The 21,343-nt window shown below is 37.9% G+C and overlaps 1 protein-coding gene across 5 annotated transcripts in view; it reads right to left on the bottom strand.

Moving 5' to 3' along the window:
* Positions 1-252: 252 nt before the first annotated feature.
* PPP1R13B (protein phosphatase 1 regulatory subunit 13B) overlaps positions 253-21,343 on the bottom strand; it is a 69,720-nt gene continuing 48,629 nt past the window's right edge. For 2 of the 5 annotated variants that reach the window (XM_084207423.1, XM_084207421.1), the window contains exons 5-18: positions 18,716-18,817; positions 17,514-17,688; positions 16,948-17,144; positions 15,037-15,201; positions 14,026-14,206; positions 12,158-12,313; positions 9,244-9,413; positions 7,895-8,396; positions 6,589-7,355; positions 4,909-5,046; positions 4,698-4,831; positions 3,809-3,975; positions 2,641-2,840; positions 253-1,794 (exon numbers count right to left, since the gene is read on the bottom strand). In XM_084207423.1, the coding sequence (XP_084063549.1) occupies positions 1,753-1,794; positions 2,641-2,840; positions 3,809-3,975; positions 4,698-4,831; positions 4,909-5,046; positions 6,589-7,355; positions 7,895-8,396; positions 9,244-9,413; positions 12,158-12,313; positions 14,026-14,206; positions 15,037-15,201; positions 16,948-17,144; positions 17,514-17,688; positions 18,716-18,817 (3,096 nt within the window). In that variant the 3' untranslated portion in view covers positions 253-1,752. The remainder of the gene's footprint in view (positions 1,795-2,640; positions 2,841-3,808; positions 3,976-4,697; positions 4,832-4,908; positions 5,047-6,588; positions 7,356-7,894; positions 8,397-9,243; positions 9,414-12,157; positions 12,314-14,025; positions 14,207-15,036; positions 15,202-16,947; positions 17,145-17,513; positions 17,689-18,715; positions 18,818-21,343) is intronic. The other 3 variants (XM_084207422.1, XM_084207425.1, XM_084207424.1) reach the window with 3 other exon arrangements.

Genomic DNA, 21,343 nt, shown 5'->3' with positions numbered 1-21,343 from the left:
ATGGTCTCTGAACTGTGGAAAATTTTCACTTTTTCTAAAGAAAACACTAATTTTACTTCTAAGTTAACTTTTCCCAGTTGGAATACTGGGATACTAGCGTGTAAGCACATCTTCAGTGAAGCTGACAAAACGAGGAGGAAAGGTGGGTTGACAGCTGTAACCTTGGCAAGCTACAATTAGTGTTTCCATGCAGACTCTGACCAAATCCACATCTGCTGTCAAGACTTCTATAAAGAGACTGGAGAATGCAGCCATGCCTTAGCAGTACTTTATTGTGCACATTTACATGTTCTCTGAATTAGTGTATCATAGGCTCTTGAAATCATCACATTCATGTAGCAAATTCTTCAACAATAATACCCTTTCACTTTTCACCACAATATATACAGTTAATGCTGACCTGTGGTAAAAGCAAGTTACAGCACTGCAGAAATGGATATATAAATTATACACAGAACTTGTACATGAAGAGTTAATCAAATTGCATACTGTTAAATGGGAGAAAATTACAAGAAGTATGGCTAAAACTTATAATGGGAAATCCAAAATATACTTTTGGTATATAAAATCATGTACAATTAAAATTCCAGTGAAGTGCCTGTTTGTGGGGTTTTTCTTTTTTGCTTGAAACTACAATGTAGTGGAACAGGTTATTGCATAACTTGCCTTGGCAGCAGTTGTAGGCTGCCAAGAACCACAGAAACTATCCTCAAATAAGCTACTGCCTTTCTTAAATCCTTCTCTAAACCTTGTTTCTTTCTTCTCCTCGACTTGGCATCTACACGAGACCCTCTTTCTCTGCTTCTATCCAGTCCTTCATATTTTCTTCTAGACTGACTCAGGCAGACTTCAGGTGACACAGTATAAACCTTACCAGACTCTTAACCCTTTTCAACTATTGCACTTTCATCCCTGCAAACATACAAATCCCTTAAGCTGTTGCAACTTCAGTACTAACTGTTGTGTCCAGGCTGGACGAGCTCGGGGGGTTAGTAGGGGAACCTTTAAATTTGTAGAGGTAACACTGGTGCTGTAGGCTGAATAATAAGAAAAAAACCCACCACGTGAAATATTGTGTAGGGACTTTTAGAAGTGTACAAATACTGTTGGTTTTTGTTAGTTCTCTAGCTTGATTCTAAATGCAAATACTGCAAGATGCTAGACTAGGTAAAGCTTTCATTGGGGTTGTCCAGACTAGGATTTAAGTGTTTACTGTGTTGCCACCTACAATCCTAGCCTTCACCAAGCTTTGGTAACTACTTAATTATGCATGTAACAGGTGAAGATCTTGTGTCCTAGAACCCAAAGAGTTGATCTGTAATGAGAACTCAACATTCACTGGTATGGAACAGAAATACCCAAAATCCCGACATGGGACAGTTGCTGTGGGGGGTTGGAGCAAACTGGACAGTGCATCTGCACTCTGCAAATGACACCTCTGAACACGGAACACAAGGAAGCTCCTACCATGGAACTCTGACTCAAAACACCGCGTTAGACGAGAGCTGGCGCAACACCGGCGGTAGCGGAGGGATCGCTCTCCTCCTCAGTGCTGGTCACACAAACAATCCTCGTTTACAAACCGCAGATCTTGGAAATCGTGGATGCTGTCCATTTAACGAGAGAAAGCACCATTAAAACTAAATATCATAGTTTTATTTCTCTGTGTGAAATGACCAAAAATGATGGCTCCAGTGTTATGTTCTAAGTTTCCAGTTACCAGCATGGTACTGCACTGTCGTACAACTGAATTCAAGCAAGGGTTCGCTGTCGAGGTTTTATTCGTGGATATAACTAAAAAAACAGAATAACAGTATTAGGCTTTGCATGGCTAATACCAACTTAAAGAATTTATAACTAAGGGGTACTTATTAGGCAGAACTGGGTGATGCAGTGTTTTGAGGGGTGGGGTTTTTGTAAGCTTGGGGGTGTTCTTAGGCCCCTCCTGAAAAACAAGAAGCAGGAGGAAAAGGGCTGATTTACTCCTGCCAATGGCAGCAACATGGCTGCTCTGAAAATGACATGGTGCATTTAGCTCAAGATCCGGAACAGACAAAGGATGCTTTTACATAAGTACAAAAATTCCCGGCTGAGCACTGCAGAGAGCTTATTTCCTGCTCTGCAAGGTTCTCCTGTGCCTTTTGTCCTCAGTAGCTCTCTACTTAGTCACCTTACATTCCTGGCCTCTCCTGACAGTGTTCCATCTGTGCTCACAGTTGTCATCTTCAAGGCTCTTTCCTGTTTTAAACTCACACACACCTTTGTTCTTATCTTGTGCCAGGTATTAAAAACCTTCCCACAGAACTTTCTGAACCAAGGCTTCAAGCTGCCTTAACAGAACCACCACACCTTCCATAAAGGCTCTTTATTTTAGCCAAGGAGGAGAAAAAAGTCTCATTACAGCATAAACTATATTAAATACACTAACTTGCCCAATGACAACCAGCACCAATCTCCTAACAGTAGCTCCTCCTGTTTTTTACAACGGCACAGAGGCCAGAGATCTGTGTAGTGTAATCTGCTTTACACTACTTCACAGGGCTGTGGGTGGTGCACAGAGGAATTCTGACTAAAGATCCATCTTTTGTTCCTACTTCAGGTGCACTTGACAAATAGAAGGGAGAGGGTGAAAGAGCTTACCCCGAGGAGGTTTTTAGGCACATAGCCTTCCTTGTCATTGAGGCGGGCCCACCACCACTCCGTTTCATTGTCGTCCTTGCGCCTCAGGATAGTGATGGCATCGCCCTCGTGGAATGACAGCTCGTCATTGTTCTGGGCTTCATAATCCCACAGAGCATACACCACCCCTTTATTCATCACTCCCAGTTTCTCCTGCACTCCTGTTAACAACACCAGATGGTAAAATAGCCTCTTTTTTTTCCCTCTGAGATTTTTACTATTGACACGGTGGCCCAAAATATTAGTCTCCTGTTAATAACATTTCATGATCAGTTTTCAGCACTTCCCTGATGAAATGCTGTCAGAAATTTAACTGCATGATAAAACAAAATCTTACAGAATAATTTAGAGAATGAGGTTTTTCTCTTATACGTGCAGTGGAAACTTCTTCCTACAGCAGGCCTTGTACAGGGACACAAGGCTCTCAGAACTCACCCAATGTCAGATCTGACAGCCTTAATGAAGCTTAAATCCTCTGATGGAAATTAAAAATTTGTCTGCTCCATTGAAGTGCTTTTCTTGCAAAATATATTTTAGTAACTAAGCACTCCTGTAAATTGATTATTCATAAAGCGTATTTCGTTCTTTGTGTGATCTAGAAATCTGGGTATAAATTTCAGGTGATAATAAATAGCTCTGAATTTCAGCATAGAGATGAAAATCAGAGCACAGCACCACTACACAGAAACATGCTGCCTTGTCAAAATACCTTGGAAACACCAACTCTTAATATAATCTTATGGGAAATAAAAGGCTGCTCCTACTACTAGAATTCAGTCGACAGCCTGTGCATCTGGAAGTTGGGAGTCTGTGAAAACACTTGACAACTCACTGTTATGGTCAAAACCTCCCTGTAGAAGCATTTCCTTGAAATGAAGCCAAATGAAAACTTAAAAAATCTTAACATTTGAAGGAAATCTTAACATTTGAAGGAGCCTGTGAAATAATTCAAAGCCCAGAAGGACTAAGACCAACATCACAGTGAAAAGGTTATGCTGGTTTTAGCACTTTGAAAGCACAGGGACTTGATGGGCCATATCATCCAGTCTGGGGCCTAAGCAGATGTTTCACACAGATCAGAGGGACAAATCAGGATGAAGCTTAGGAAAGAGCTGGTGTCACAGCTTACCATACAAAAACTGGGAACACTGAATATAACCTTCTTCCATCTCCTCACACTTGTCTGCAGCAGTTTCTATATCACTTATGGTTGATGCAAAAATAGCTGCCCCAGATTCAACCAGCAGTTTACAGAGATGAACACTATTGCAAGAAGCTGCACAATGCAAGGGTGTCCTGAAATAAAGCAAAAAAATGTACATGTGAAAAAAGAAGTTTCCATGAATCCTAACTTTCATCTTGCCATTTACAGCCTGTCTGTTTTAAAAGGAAATTTTTCTTTATGTTTATAGTATGTGTATGCATTGTCTAAAACCCGTCAAGCAGCTAGGGTGGATTTCAGGATTTGCCTGACACCAGTAAAGCCAAGCATTATGAAGCAGATGATAGCACAACTAATAATTTTCACAGCTTACAAAGCTGTTGGGTGTGAAAGGGTATTTTCCAATACAAGGAAACACAAAAGGTAAAACAAAGTTGAGGATTCACACTCCCCTCCCTGCCAAAAAGACTTCAGGAATGCTACAGCTACCCGTAAGGTGAGATTCTTCAAGAACACCAACATCTGTGGTGGTATCTAAGATGAAGAAACTTAAGCAAAATAACTTTTGTCATTTGTTATTTTTAGTTTAATTATTTCAGCATCTGAACAAGAAATGCAACTCTACCACTAATTATCACAAACTGTAATCTAATTTGTGGTTTAAGTGTGCTTGCTTGGGAGCTGAACACACTGTAACCTTGCATTTGAGTTCATCTTCGCTTACAGCTTAGAGAGTACTCATTTGATGGGGATAAAGAGGAAGGAAAATATTCCCAGAACAGGTTTCAATTAAATTTTGAATGTGCATCTAAATGGTGTTTCTCCCAGATACGAGGTTAAAAATCTTGACACTTACCAGCCATCACTATCTGCTGCATTTACATTTACACCAAAATCAAGTAGGAACTTTACAATGTGATGATGACCAGCACACACTGCATTATGCAAAGGTGTAATGCCTTCATCATTTGGTTTACTGGGATCATCAACCTGTTGAAAACATAAAATAGTTTAGCACTTTCTTTTTCCTGAATACTGCATGGGGTTACCATTGTTTAAAAGCTTACCTCATATATGATTCGTTGTACCAGATCAAATTCACCCTCCAAAGAAGCATCTAGGAGGAGAGCCAAGGGATTGAACTTCACTCTCAAACCATGACCTGTTCTTTCTGAGTTGGGTTTCTTCAAGTTGGTACGTTTTGTCTGAGGAAAGATGAAGGTTGGAAGGCATCATTTCAGGGTGTACAAGTAGAAAAAATGATTCATGTATGAATCTCATCTTCCTTAAATGATATTTAGAGCTATGAAATCATTTCTATTTAAGTCTCTAAATAAAAGGCTTGATACATTACTACATTTTATACAGTCAAAAATGAAAAAGCAAGCCAATATAGTTTCAAAGCTTCTAATTAAAGATAGTGAGTACAAGGCATAAAGTACTTAAGTGAGTGTTTTAAGCATCATCTTAATTGTATCTAATATAAGCTGTGCATATTACTTGTGGATTATCTAAGACACTGAAAACTTTTGCTTAGCCTGGAAAGCACCACACAATTAAGCCAGAGTCTGTACTTAGAGGAATCAATGCCTTGAATTAGCAGGAGTCTCTGTTGTAGGTCAGACCTGGCAAGTTGGGAGTTTTGTTGTAGGAACGAAAAGTACAGAACATGAAGCTATTTTATGTGACATTATAGCAGGTGTTATCAGAAGCAGCATTTTCAAGATCTGAAGCACATTTAAATGTGTTTTGAGAATATTCTGAATCCCTTACATGCATCCTTGTCACTTGCTGTGGAAAAAAAAAATCTATTATTAACTATAGCTTTTACAGAATGCTTTTAGTCTCTAGCTCTGTAGAATCTATTTTCACTTATGGTCCTATATAGGATGGCTATTTCAGTTTGGAAAATAAACCCTTCACATTATGACTAATATTAGTTGCTAGCATATCCCATTCTCCCAGAAGTCTCCTGGCCCTTATGCTCATGGAAAACCATACAAAGCCTTGTGCACACTGCAGTCGAATTCTGAGAAGAATGCAAGGTTCCTACCTGAATCTATAAGTGAGGATGAACCTTGGTTTCAAAGAGTGAGTGATATCACAACAACAAAGAATAAAATCTATTTTTTTTCTGTACTTTTCAATTCCCAATGTGGTAGATTTTGGTAATGGCAAGTATTTAAAAGATTTTAGAGCAGCTGGAGGATGGACTTTGAAAGCAATTCAAAGTATGTGACAAGCCCATTAGAAAAATATTTCTGCTATCACAAGCCAGCTGTGCTGCTGCTGAAGTTAGTCCTGTTCCATCTCCTCTGAGAGGGGAAAAGGAGTGCAGTTTCCCCAGAAAAGCTATATCAGCTTGCTTGCAAATTAAAAAGCTTCCCACTGACCTAACTATTTGTATGAAACTAATGGTAAGCTATCATTGAAGGCTTGAACAAACTAAAAAAAAAAAACTAATGGAATCTCCAATTCCAGAATTAGTTCTACAACAAGACCCTCCAAAAAGTTGAGAAGCACATACACAACCTCCTGTTGCGTATTCTCCTTATTAAGCAGTTAGAGTAGTAAAGAATAATCTATCAGAATTCTCCCTGGAACTCCCCTGGTTTTCTTTCCTATTAATATAATGAGACTTCAAGTGCAAAGATACCGCTGAGCACAGGCTTACCATGTTCCAGTTATGCTTAAGCACAAAGCTAATTCTGCAGTTCACAAAGTTGTTCTTTTGCTTTGTTACTTACTGGAGGAAGTGGAGGAGGAAGAGCAGGTGGCAAAGGAGCTTCATCTTCTACTGGAGAACTGACCTCTGGTGAGGGACTGGGTGACTGCTCAGTAGAAGGAACTATAGAAAGGTTGTTGTTGTTGTCTTCAGTTGTCTCAGGTGTTTGATTTGTGGTTTCAGTGCTTATCAACTCCTCAGTAGCAGGAGAAGGTAACTCATTGTCATTGGCATCTGACGAAGGGGGTGGTTCATCAGGGACAGGAACCGTAGGTTGCACAGGGATTGGTTCTTCAATATTGCCATTGGTGCTGGCGTTCCCGTTATCAACGTCAGCTAAGTTGCCTATGAAGTCCTGTGGATTGCTTGGCTGATAAAAAGGAGCACTTTCTATCCCTCCAGCCAGGGTATTAAAGCGCTGGTACAATAATTTTTGTATATTTGGTCCACTCGGACCCTCTGGCTCGGTGATGGAGCTGCGTTTCTTTAACGGCCTCGGAGCATTGGCCAATTTTCTCCTCAGAGCCTCGAGGTCAGCATCACTCTGATACCGTAGGGGCGAGTGCACAATAGGGGTGAGCTTAGTAGGACTGAGAGGACGGGGAATGTTTTCCACATTGCTGTTTTCACTGGGTGGTGGAGCATTTTCCAGCTCTTGATCTTTTTCAGTGACCTCAGTCTGAGGCTGAGATTGTGGCTGTGAGGGAGACTGGGCAGGCAGAGAGCCATGAAGGAATGGCAAGGGTGAGGGAGAGGTTGAACCAGACTGTAATACAGGCTTTCCATAAACTGAAGAAAAGAAAGATGGAAAACAGTGAAGAGCTGTTCTTAAATTACATCATAAAATATTTATAAATAAATTATTGCTACTTGTTTGACACTGATACAGAAAGAAAAAAAATATTAATCTGGGGACTGTCAAAGCAGAAATAAATACTTACCTGTTGGTGATGCTGATGCTTACAATTATAAGCTACAACGAGCATCTGGAATGTTTTTCCTCATTCACGAGGAAACAGTAAGGGAAGCAAAACTCTCTTATGTCGACACTGTTTTTTCAACTTATTTATCAAAGTATTGGTAAAGTATCCAGGCTATATTGTTCCAATTGCATCTTGTTTTAAAATAAAAGGTAAATCAATGCATACTTATTGATAACCTCAAAAATATATTGAATGATTTTTCTGCTATGCTGCATACACAAAAACTACTTTCCTCCCAGATTTAGACAAGTTTTCCAAACCAATATGGGGAGTCAACTAAGCCAAACAAGTAGATCTTAATGTATTTCAAAGATAAAGAAAGCAAAAAGCAAAAATATATTCTACCTGCTTTTACTGACTTATTTAAAGTATTGTACACAGCTTGTTGGTAATTCTTTGGTGGTGTTGCTTGCTGAAGATACACTGAGTAGATGGAACTGGAGTTCACTGTCTGTGGCCCTTTTCTGGGAGACTGAGGTCTGGATCCTTTTTCAGCGAGAAAAGGTCTGATTGCCACAGTCAAAGGCAGTTCTGGCCTGCCCTCTCCTCCTGGGAACAAGGGGGGACCAGAGGGTTGATACGTGGGGCTGGGAGGGACAGAAATTCTCTGCTGGATCTGCTGAGAGGAGCTGGGCTGGTGCACGTTGCTGGGCGGCGGGAGCGGAACCGGCCTCTGCCGATTTGCTATACTGGTGCCAGGTCTGGGCAGGCTGCCATCCTTCCTTCTTTCTAGAGAGTTTGTAGAACCTGTTCCTAAGGGAACTGGGCTTGGATAGGTCCCATAGTTCTGAGGCAGCTGCTTGCTTACACCAGGAACTGTTGGTGGCACCTTCCCCAGGTCAAGACCCTGTGTAAGAACAATAAACAGTATATATAATTTAATTAAATAAAGTACTACTGAGCAAGAACATTCCTTTTTCAACATACCACACTAGCAATCTTGTGGGACAGAAAAGGAGTCAACATAAACAATTTGTGTTCCTTTATCACTAGATATGATTCTACCTGAGTTTATCTGAGGATCTCATCATACCTCAGACAAAGGCCACTGTTGAAAGGCACTTTCAGCTGTAACACATTCATATCAATCTAAAACTATTTGCACACATGCAAAGCCTGATTAACTTGTTCTAGGTTCCAGATTTCAGTGTCTAGTTGATCTTGATAACACATACTGTCAGAGTTTACCAAACCAACTTAAAGACCAAGTCTTTATTCTTTAAAGATTATAGTCTTAAAGAATTCATAAAGTACTATCACAACAGTGAAGACAGATACCACTAGTAGTCTCACTGAAGGATGGATTTAATGACTTCTTTTGTGAGATTTTTGAGAAAAAGAGTACACTGAAAAAGTAATAATCTATACAAAGGAAAAAGACTAATAAAGATATTAATTAGAAAAACATCAAGGAGGTGGGAGAGGATTAGGAGAAGCAAAGAGGGAAAACGGGAGACTAGATATGTAAAAGAACAGGAAGGAATACAAAGTACTGAAGTTGAAAGAAACCCACACATTTTAATGTGATAGGAACAGGAAGGAACAGAAAAAATATAATTTTCTTTATGACTTTTTAAGTAAACAGCAGAAGGAAAATGGAATGTGTATTTAATTGAAGTGAGTTCAGCTATGAAAGCCAAAGGTTCATAATTTCAGCAAAACAGATCTATAAATATATCACAGATGAAACCCACCAGCTTATCAGTACTTCCTAATACTGAAGTTGGCAAAGGCTGGCTGGATATAGTTCCTTGTTTTAAAGCAGTATCCATGCTTGATTCTTTCCAGTCTGTGTTGGAGATCTGAGGGGGTTTTACCACAGGGGCTGAGCTCTGTTTAAGTATCGGCCAATTTCCATCATTAGCTTGAAAACAGACAAAAATACTAGATTTAAGATAATCCATACTAGCATTGCAAACAAGCAAAACAACATGAGAAATAAAATAGCTTAGATTACAGTGGGATTAGTTTTATTCTAGAAGTGAGATAAATCATTATTAATATTTGATTCAGAAATCAATATTGAAAGCCAAATCACTGCATAGAATGTGCTGTTCACAACCCTTTAACATTCAAATTGCAAGGAAAATTTCTATAGAAAAAATGTGATCAAAATTTTGGCTTGAGTGTTGCGCATTCTGCTATTAGAAAGCAAGCAAATTCAGAGTAACAATCCACACAGAAACACTTCATCAACACAATTCTTTGGATACCATCCAGAAACAAAGTCAAACTACAGTAAATGTTAAGTCTGTGTAAGCCCTGAGTGGACTTACTCCAAATTCAAACTATGGTTACCAGATTCATTCACCCATAACAGGATGTAAAAACTCCCTTCAACAGCAGGGTGGAACAAAAGCACACATTCCTTTGCTGGAAGTGGTGGTTAACTCACCTTTTGTTTTTCCTCAACATACTCACCCGATTAGAATTGCCCCAGAGATTTATTATTAAATAAATTTATAAAGTCAGATGACAACTTTAACTCACAGCCTGAAGACACAAGTCATGGGCTTTTATCTTCATCATATGCAAAAAATCATGCATAGCTGCACATAAACTGAAGCAACAAATCCTTAATGAAGTCCTAGATGTATTGATGCTACTTTATTAACTGTGTGAGACTATTTAGTTTCAGTTCTCTAAGTAAGCAAAAGAGTTTAGGTAGCCTAATAATTATATATAGATTATAGTAACTAAATAAATCCTATGTTAGATCCTAAGGATTTGGTTTGCCTTTAAAAGATTAAACATCAGGCATGTATTCCTGTAAGGAGACTGGAGATCGTTCCTCCATCCCTATGGCTTGTAATTGTTGTAGTGGAGTACTTAAATGTGTAAAGGGGATGTGTAACACGTAATTGACTTTACCGTGGGAGAGGAGCTAAAATGGAAGGGGATTGTGCATTTGTGGAGATTCCATGAGATTTCTGGACCCCACAGTAATACAGTATCAAATGAAAATCAGGTATTTAGAGGCCAGGTTTCCTATTTCAGTTCTAAGCCTCTGGAAAATAGAATCAGCAGGACTATTTCTAGAATTCTCTGTCTAGTACAGTAGATAGTCTCAAAATAAGCTGCATAGGAACATTCCAATAAGAGTGAATTTTCCATCACCACTCTACTTTCTATTCACGAGCCTTACCCTCTTTGTTGAGTATATCTCAAAACAGGATAAACACTTGCATATTTTTACTCTGAGAATACAGTATATAGTCCAGAAATCACTTTTCACACTTGCAAGCTGCCAGGAAGTAAAGTAATGAGGCCCAGCTTTAATATAGGCATTATCCACAAGCTGAAAATGTTGTGAGTTTTGTTTGTTATTGTTTCTAGCCATCTGGTTATCAAGAGTGAGACCAAAAAGGTGTCTGAACACTTAGGCCCTAAATAATGGCAAACTTTTCAACTATGCACTGAATTAGTGCTTACTGTACAAAATACACAAGACATTTTATACCTCCAATAAGGTTACAGTTCAGTAAAACCTTTGTTTTGAAGATCAGTGAAGGGTGTTATAATTGATTCATGCTAAACATGAAAGCGTCTGGATCTGTAGGTTAGTTATGAGGAAAGCACTTACAGAAACAACAGCAAAAGACATGACACATTTAAACATCTTACCTGCAAATTCAACACTTTCTATTAGAAAGACAGATACACAGAAACTTATTGTAAGCAGCATGTTTATCCCCAGATTCTGAGGTAACAGACTGGAAGTAAATTCAGACTCTCTCTCCCCTCTCTGACCTACACTGTGAGGGTGGGGAGTCAGTGGCACAATCCAGAGAAGTTGTGGATGACCCATCCCTCAAGGTGGTGTTCAAGGCTAGGCTGGATGAGGCTTTGAGCAACCTGGTCTAGGGGGATCTGATGCCAACACCCTCCTGCTTTCAGCCACCCCACAGCCAACTAGCTCCATCTACCCCTCCAAATGTATCCTCTTGCCTGTGCCTGTAAACGTAGTGCCCAGGGCATTTCAGCTCTCACCAGGCCATTGTGCATTTACAGAAATAAGACAGTGACACACAGACACAAAGGGTTTTGTGCATTTTCTCTGACTTTCCCTAAATTTTTTGTAGGTCTGGATCCAGGTTACTTACTACAGCAACTGAAGCATGCTCCAGGTCCAATGGAAGGCAGCAAGACTCTGGGTATTGACTTAGGCAGAGGGAGCTTTTATCCTAACTCTGGGATCGGTCCAACATGGAAACTTGAGGGTGCCCACAAAGTAACTCAAACTAAGCCTCAAATTAAGTAACTCAGTTAAGATGTATTTTATGCATCTATCCAATCCAAAATATACTAAAATGCTTTAGTGATTGCCAGAAATTTCTAACATAGAGAAAATGCTGAGGATTTTCAGAGAAGAAAACTCATCCCTGGTACATTACTCCAGTACTCCTGGGATGAATTTGCTGCAAATCTGTTTCCTTCAAAGATGAAAAGCAACTTCTCAACCAATTTACATTTCAACAGCATCATCTACACGCCAGACCACAACACAAGTTCTAAAGATGCTGTTTAATATGCATCTGTGTGCAAGAGCTCAGATGACCATATTAAAAACTGAGTTCTTAGCTAGCCAGAGAGCTTCTACGGACTCACAGTGCTGGGTGTCAAACAGAGTAGGTGCCAGGCGGATGACATTGTGAACAGCAGACTGAAGAGAAGTGGGAGGTGACAGAATAGGATCCACTATTATGTCTAAATCAGAAACCTTCCAGGTGTCTGGAGATTTTTTCACACACCCACAGTCTGTCTCTACCGGACGCACCAAGGCAGATCCAGTTACACAGAAAAAGAAAGAAAAAAAGTGGTGGAAAAATTATAACAATGACAATGGAGAACATTAGAACAGGAACACTCAGATAATGAGAAATAAAAGCATGACAGTTGAAATAAATTCTCAATTTCTTTTCTTCCTGGGAGCATGTACGCTTCTCCTTACATAAATCTATTTTACAGAACTTCATTAAAGTATCTTCAAAATAATAAATACAAAGTCAGTCCTAAGGCAGAATAATTACTTTTATAATATTAAAAGTCCCCAGGTAAGTCTAGAAGTGGATATATATATATTTTGGGAGGTTGATATTACAAAATTGTGGGTTTTAGTTGGTAAACTTAAAAGTTAGGAACTGTCCTTTTCCATATGTGGAAGAAGGATCCACGGATCTGAAAACCAAATTTTTGCAAATCTGTACCTTCATCCCCACAATTAAGTCATTCCATCTTCTTGAGACTTTTCCATCAAACCACAGTGATGGGGTTTGCACAGATTTTGTGCAATACTTTTAGGTGATAAAGGTATTGCTATATCACTAATATCAATGGGAAATATTGAAGTCTTTTTTATAAGTTCTGTTTGGCCAATTTTACTTTCTGACCTTGGGGCTTTTTGGGAGGGGAGCATTTCTGACATTCTTTCCTACAGAGAGGTTCAGATTGTCTTCTCCCATCTCTTCCTCCCCATCTGGAAATCACGATGTGAATTTTGCTGAAATATTCAGTTTTAAGTCCTTGAATGTATGTGAATATTGCAACAGCTTTTGTCTCCTAGTCATTCCTTATCCCCTTTTTGATCTCTCCTAGGAGACCAGGTAAAACAAGTCCTATGGTCAGACCAATGGTATCATGCATTTTTATTTGTATTATGTATATTTTCCTAGCCTATAATTTCTTAAGAATTATGATTTTTCTAAGGTACGAGCAAACAGGTGAGATTTGCTGGAATTGAGAACTTAAGGCACAAATATGACGTGCTTCCTTCAGCCTCCAACACAAATTAAATAATTATTCTATTTGAAAATTTTAGATGGAATTATTAATGGTGGGAGACATGGGAGCCAATTTCAGACAAAATTCTGGAGAGCTCTGGAGGGGCAGCTTCTTCACTAAATAGGGCAGAAACAAGTAAACAGCATCAATGTTATGGTCATTCCATTTCAGAAATGCTTCAAAGACCACAAATGCCCACATCCCAGATGGAGCAAAAACCTCTCATAGTTTTATTGTGTTTTCCTATTTAGTCTCCTTCTGAGAAGTATTATTCTTATTATTTACTCATTAGCTTTGTTTTACTTGACAAAAAGCAACATAGTGTAAATAGTTATTTATAATACAGTTTTCCACAAAATTGATTTCGTTATTATATTGAAACACACAAACTAATTTAAAAAGCTATTAAAGACACAACCTAGAATCTGTGAAGAAAACGTGTCCCTTTTAGGGATGTACCAGACAGTAAAATTTCAAAGAAAACACTCAATTACCTAAGAAAAATTCATGCAAAGAAGCAAAAATGCCACAGATCAAATGACTGATGTCCAATTCATGGAACAGTTTTAACACACCTGAAACTTGCCTCCTCCCCTACACCAATTATGCCAACACTGGGTCTCTTAAAATTACTCCTTTTCTTTATTGCCCCTTTTCAAACCATATATATTAATAAACATCACACAAGTACTTACCAGATTTTGATCTTCCATGTGTTGAGTTGGGAGCAATGGTGAGAGACTGTGGCTTAACTGGATCTACTGGTACAGCGTAAGTGCCAGCACTTGGAACTTGGATGTAAGGTCCTACAGCTGCCACCCTTCCTGAAGCACTCAGGGATGACTGGGGCGATGAAGTTCCATTAATTCGATTCAACTGAAAATGATCAGACAGGTTGACACGTGAATGTCCCTTTAATCCAGGCCCTTCTGCATGAACAGGGAGGTCTAAACGTAATTATCTAGAACCATGCACCCCAGCTAGGACACCTTACAATTAAGTTACCGTACTCTATGCTTCTACAAAAAGAGAAAAAAAACAGAGTAGAAACCACAAATTTTGTTCCTTAAAATCAACACCTCAAAACTTAAATTTTTTAGTCACAGCACATACATTTCTTGCAGATACCTATATCTCTGTAAAGTCTCTTTCACTGTGCCTTTTTCAAGCAAATGGTCTAAAATGAGTTCTTAAATGATCAAATATGTATGTGTTGGGTTTTTTTAAAGCAATACCTCCAGCTAGTAATACATATGGGAATCCAGAATTCATCTCTTAAAATCTTTCTGAAGCTCCAGACAACTATTAAGCCTAACTTTATCAAACTGTTTATATTTTTGTCCATATTCCATACTGGAAGGTAAGCATTTTATAAAACTGAATTTTTTAATGCATTCATGCTTTTATACATGTGCTTTTAATGCTTTTGAAATGCTTTTAAGCACATAGTCATACTTTCCTTCCTAGAAATAGAAACTTTTCTGACTTTTAATATAGAATTGTCTGTGCCATAAAGAAAAATAAAAGGAAACATATTCTGTTTTACAGTTTTTGGATGCCTATGAGAAACCTTAAAATAGTTTTAAGAGACTTGCTACTTTAATCATAGGTAACTTTATTACTTGAGTGGGAAAATGGGAGATTCTACGTAGTTTTTACAGGCCCTTGATAAACTGAAGTGTGGCCCTTTTAACAGTTTATCTTACAGGAATGTTTTCTTTTTGACGTGCCTCAACTTTTTTCTTGTACAGTCGTTCGCGCAGCTCGTTGATTCTCTTGTCCATCATGGCCACCTCCATATTGCGTTTGTTCAGGAGTTCTTTCTGCTGCTGGAGTTTGGAGTTCTGCTCCTGGTTAAGCCTGTTACGGATCTTCAAAAACAAACAAACAAAACAAAAATACAACAGATAAAACCCCACTTGTTAGGACAGTTCTCATTCTGTCTCTTGGCAAGATGGTTTGTAATGCAGTGTTAAAAAAACCCAAAGGAGTTTGGATCAACAACTTGTTCTGGTGTCTCTACAGTTCCACACATCCTGTCAAGTTAGTGTGTGCAATCATGAACAACTCTTAGAAGAAAAAAAACAGTGAAAAAATATCCTAAAAAAAACTAGTCGATGCCTATTAAATACAGACTGCATCCCATTTATAGAAAATGGGTTGCGGAATTAGGCAGAAAGATTTCAGAAAATTCTACTGTGAAGAACTAAATCACAGAAAATGTTTGTTTCAAGTTATGCTTACCCAAGACAGTTTGTTTATCGTGAAAACTAAGTGATACAAAACTTGTAACAGAATTATACTATTGATTCTGTTTCCAGATCCACAGGAGATTTGTGATGTCTGGAAGGGGTGTTAACTGAACTGCTAGTGCAGGGGCTCTGCAAAGATTTTCCTCTCTGCGTGCGGATTAAACTGAAACCTTCACAGCAGTTTTCCAGTACATTATGAGGTGGATTACTTTTATGGTTTAAATCAACCATGACACTCTTTATAATTACTCCTCTTGCTTTGCTGTTGGCATTTTTTCACACCTTCAATAACTCAGACATTGTCTCAGTGGTTCTTATTTTCATGGTAATGTTACAAGCAAAAAACACCTGAGGCAAATTTAAGTCTTGATAAACACATATGGGATCATTGCAAAGCAGAAGAGAGAAATCTTCATCTATTGAGCATCTTTGCACTTAGAAATACTCAAAGGCAGATATGCCTTGTACAAAGGGGGAAGGGGTAAAAAGAGAAAAAAAGGACCCATTCCTAATGCATGAAAACAGGATTGATAAAGGTCTGCTGTATTTGCTCATCAAAATAAATGAGACTAATTTTAAATTTAAATTAATTTTAAAATATGAAATATATTAGAGCTGCTACATTGATCACAATAAAGCACAAGTAAATAAAAAAGCCCTCAAAATCCGGATACTTTAGCACACAATTTGACAAAATTTCAATGTAAACTAGATACTTAACTACTTGCACGAGAACTACACTCTAGATATAACAATCTTCTTGCAGGAGATATACAATATTGATGCAGGGAGTATTGTGTGAATATACTACAACTATGTTGCCCTATCCAGTGCAAGGAATGCAGTGCAGCTTGTATTTTTAATTACTCTAATAAAAAATGCTATTTAATTCCTATGTATTTTGATTATTCACACCAGACAATGTAGGTATATTTTTACAATACACTTTTAAAGTTACAGTCATGTCTCCAAGTTAAGATGACATGTAAGTGAGCTTGCTATACCCAGATCAGTGCAAAATAGAAAAAGTACCAAAATTAGTTTCACAAAACTTTTTTGAGAGAGCTTAAAACAAATAATAAATTATGTAGACTTTCAGTATTTCAGTATTAGGGCCTGAGAAACTCCCTTCAAAACATCTGCACACTTTGTATCACTACGTGTACAAGAAACAAAATAGTTTTTCATGCTAATGAAGTTTTTTCTGAAAAAAGGCTGTATGCCAACTACAACCTCACATTTTAACAGCATTCCAACACACTACTTTTATAACGTGTCATGGAACCAAATTGCCACCCATAAGAGCAGTAATAAAACTTTTAAAATCTACAGTTGTAATTGAAATAACATGTTTTTGTTACTTACCTGTAGCTCTTGATACAACTTTTTTAATTCTACTGCTGCAGGCCCTGTCATTTGTCCATTGTAAGACTGAAACCCATTCAGTTTCCCTTTCCTTAAATCCTCCAGTTGCTGAGTGAGTTGATCCACTTTTAACACTGCAGCCTGCAGTTCCTGCTGCTTTTCCTGGAACATGGCACTTATATGCTCAATTTCAGTTGCTAAAATTAACAAGATAAAAATAACAAAAAACAATTAAATAAAGCAGAAGTTGTTAATTTTTTAATTCTATAAGTACTAACAAACACACCATACTAGCTCTACATCTAAAATACATATAAAATATTTGTATTGCAAGTTTGCTAACAGTCATAGGCTTTCCTAATGGTTAGAGAATAGACTTATTCCGACACTATGTTTGACTGTATAACACTAACAAAAAGTTCTGTTGCATTCAAATGTTATGGAAACACCGAACCTCCACAAAAAAAAACATTGTACCTGAAAACCTGCTTCAATGCTAGGGTGACTTAAAATATAGCATTATTTGTTAGTCATGCAGTGAACAGTAAATAAAGAATTCCACATACACAAATTGCCATTCATCATCTTGCTGTAGTCCACTTGTCCTCTCATGGCACGGATTTTTTTCAGCTTTGTCTCTTGGGTTTCAACACGTTCTTTAAGTTTTTGGAGCTTTTCACTCTCAGAAACAGATTGCTGCTGCCGACGTTCTTGCTGCTTCAGGTAACGCAAACGTTGCTCCTAACAAAAGGAGGTTTTAAACAAGAGAAATCTGTTAGCCATTTATTTAAAAAAACCCCTAACACATTAGCTTAGAAAACCCTACAATTTTGATCAGGTTTTCTACTTCCACAAACCAGAAAATATTGTATTTCATTGAAATATATACCAGCTCTAGAAAAAACTCTAACATCAACCAACAAATCTGTTTTAGAGCAGAGATTCAAGATTATTTTTAGACAAAAAATAACATATTTACATAGATATGCGAATACAGCCCTAGTCTGAACGCTCATTTAAATACATCTGTGATGCTTCCTCTGGCATTTGTTTTCTGCCACTATTAACAGTTTTATTGCTGTTGGCAAAATAAATTTCCAGTGCTGTTACCCAGCTTCCCAAAGATGACAAAGTATGACCAACAGACCATTTTAAGCAAGATGACCTGCTGTAAGAAAATGTTCCAGTTCTAAATAAGAATTCTTCTGCTGGGTGCACAAGGAAAAATATTTTTTTAGTATTATTTCCATCAAGAAAGAACAACAGAATCAGTAGGTTGACTCTTCGGTATTCCAAGCATCAAAGGCATGCTGTATAATACTTCAAACAACAATGTCAAAACCATTAAACCCCCTCCCCACTCTGCAAACATACTTAGATTCTTCTGTCTCTGAGACATGGAAATGCAATACATAAATTTTTATGAATTTGGCATATTCTCACCCCCCCCCACCCCGCTATTACTCTACTGAATGAGCCGCTAAAGATGAGCAGAGTCAAGCCTGTTCTGCCACAGATCATGAAGGGGGCCACACAGAGATAAACATACCCTAGCAATATTTTTATAAAGACACATTACATAGATTGTTCTAGCAGTATTTATGCCAAAAGACTGAGCACAGCCTAGGCTAAGATTATCCTGATAAAATGATGCATTTTCTCAAGCAATTTCTTGAGCTTAACTGAAATGACTTAGTGTGTTTTTCTCTATCCACAAAACTTATGCTTTCATCTATTGAAAAAAAAAAGGTCTGTATATAATTATTACCTTAGCAACCAACATTTGCTGTTGATTTTCAATCTGTTGCTGTTGTCGGGCAGCCATATCTTGCAGTTCAGAAAGAGTGAGCTCAACACGTGGATTCCCAACCTGCAGAACAGAAAATGTTCCATGAATGTGTTGATGTGTATCAGGGCATTCTGACCTGACAACCTAAATCCCCACTCATCAGAGAAGGTTAAAGGCTACTCCCAAGTCCTCAAAAAAAGAGGAATGATGGGTACCTGTGAAAGAGTGAGGAACATCAGAGCAGAAAGGAGGGACACAGACCATGCAGAGGAGCAGAAAAAGCATAAAGTGGGAAAGTGGAAGAAGATAAGAACACTAAGAGACAAAACAAACAAGAGGAGAAAAAAAGAGCCCTTATCCTACATTTAACTCCTCTCTGTTCAGATGTTTGGTAGCACAGGCACACAGTCCTGGTAAGGCACACATGATAACACACATGCAAGCAGGATTTTAGGCAGTAGGAGAAGCTGAAGCTGCTTTCCTTTCCTAATATTTTCAGGATAACTGCCTTGGCAGCTTAAACTGCTGGTTCATGTTATTGACCTAGCACAGGACAAGACCACATGAGAACCCTTAGATACAGGGTCACTAAGATCACATTCAAAGATGGTGAAAATTCTGATATATTGGGCTCATTCAGGGTAAGGATCTGTGAAAAACAGTCTATACAAGTGAAAAGTAAAGCTGATTCCCTTCAGATAAGTAAGTGGACTATTACTTTGAATGAAATGCAAAGTATTGGCAAGGCTCACTCCTTTTGCATTTCAAAACTACAGAAGCTAAAAAATTAGGATGGAGACACAAATGATGAAAATTCTTTAAAATTCATACCATGTGTGTGACCAAATTTCATATGTTTTAAAACATGAATGCATTGTTTCAATATATCTATAATTCTATCAACAAATACGATTTTCATTTATAGACCTAATTACTTCAAACACACTTTTTGTATGCAACCTCAAGAGAGAGAGTGAAATGTTTCAAGAAAAATTCCAGAAGCTGACATTTGCTATTTAGAAAACCAAAACTCATAACCTTAGAATTGTAGGGTTTAACCACAACTTCAGGATTTCCACAGAAAGAAAATATCAGTCTTTGAAAAATTATGCTGCGAAGTTCAGAACAGCCCAACACCTGTTTCAAAGTATTTACACATAATTCAGTAATTTATTGGATCAATTAAAAACTGGACTACTCTAATAATTCAGTAAACAACGTAATTTTTTCACCAAATTACATGACTACACTATTAGTAACCAAACAAAAACGACATCACTTGCTACCCACAATACAGTCAATGCTGCCAAAAAGAAAAGATAATTAAATATTTTGGATATATTGATAAATAATACTGTTTCAAATGCTTATAAAATGGAATGAGGTTTGAACATTTTACAGACATACAGAAAAAAAACCCCAAACCAAAACAACCCCCCAGCGCCCAAAATAGATCACACACCAGATTATGGATCCGATCCCACCTGACCCCACAGGAAAACTGATCTGGCTGCTCTGCTTTTCTAGGCCCACCCTACTGATACCCAGCATGTGTAGCCTGAAGTACTCTCAGAAACTTCTTTTTGAAACCACATTATCTCAGGCACTTTGAATGGTTTTTTTTTCATATTTCTACATCAAACTCCCACATAATTCTCCAACCAATGCACAATACAGAACTGTTTCTTTAAGCTTCATTTAGGAAATTAAAAATTTGTTATAAAGTAACTGAATTATTTTTTGCTACCTGAATTAATATTTCATGTTGCTGCATATAATTCTTCAAATGAGATAAACACCAATCATGAAAATGAGCCAGAGCTGGTTCACTAACTTTTAAAGCTGCTCCATCTTGGACACATGATATAGACATGTCAGCTAAAATGTTTAGATAAGATTATTGTCCCTGTTTGAACATTTCCCATAGAGTAAGTTATGAAGGGAAATTATAATGCTTACTGGAAATAACAACTGAAATTCCTCTTAGTAGTCAACACTAATGAAAAAATTTTAGAGTAGAGCAGTAATTAAGAGGTGAAGTCCACTCAAGATAATAATTTTCTATTTCAACACAAGGAAAAATTAGAGCTTACTAGTGTGTACTTTTTTTATTAGCATGACTTATGCAGAGAAGAGTCCTTCCCAATATTCTTTCAGGGCAAGTAACTTGTATTCACTTGTGGCCACCGAGAGAGACATTTTATTATTAATTACTGACTGAAAGGCACTAATTGGCAAAGAAAGTAAGGAAGCTTCTCCAAGTGCCATTCACAAACCAAAATGTGCTTAACTTGAGAAAAGAAAACAAAACAGAAAACCAGATGCTGCTCCCAAAACACCTTCAGGCTCTGATGACTTCAGTTGGCATGACCAACTGTGAGAAAAACAAACTTCTACATCTGCTTCTGCTGGGTTCTGCAGGCAATTCTTACAAAGGGCTCAGAATGGCATGATGGCTTCCCTGGATCACTGATTTTAAAAGTTAAAAAGGGAGTGTATGTGAATTAATAGTATTTTCTCAATACACATAAATGCTTTTTCAGAAATATGCAACGTGCATCAGACAATGTATAGTTTTCCCAATGCCTCCTTTCTTTCTGCTTTAAT

Source organism: Fringilla coelebs (assembly GCF_963513975.1).
Source record: "Fringilla coelebs genome assembly, chromosome: 6".
Lineage (NCBI taxonomy): Eukaryota > Metazoa > Chordata > Aves > Passeriformes > Fringillidae > Fringilla > Fringilla coelebs.
This window is presented reverse-complemented; position numbering and strand designations above follow the sequence as displayed.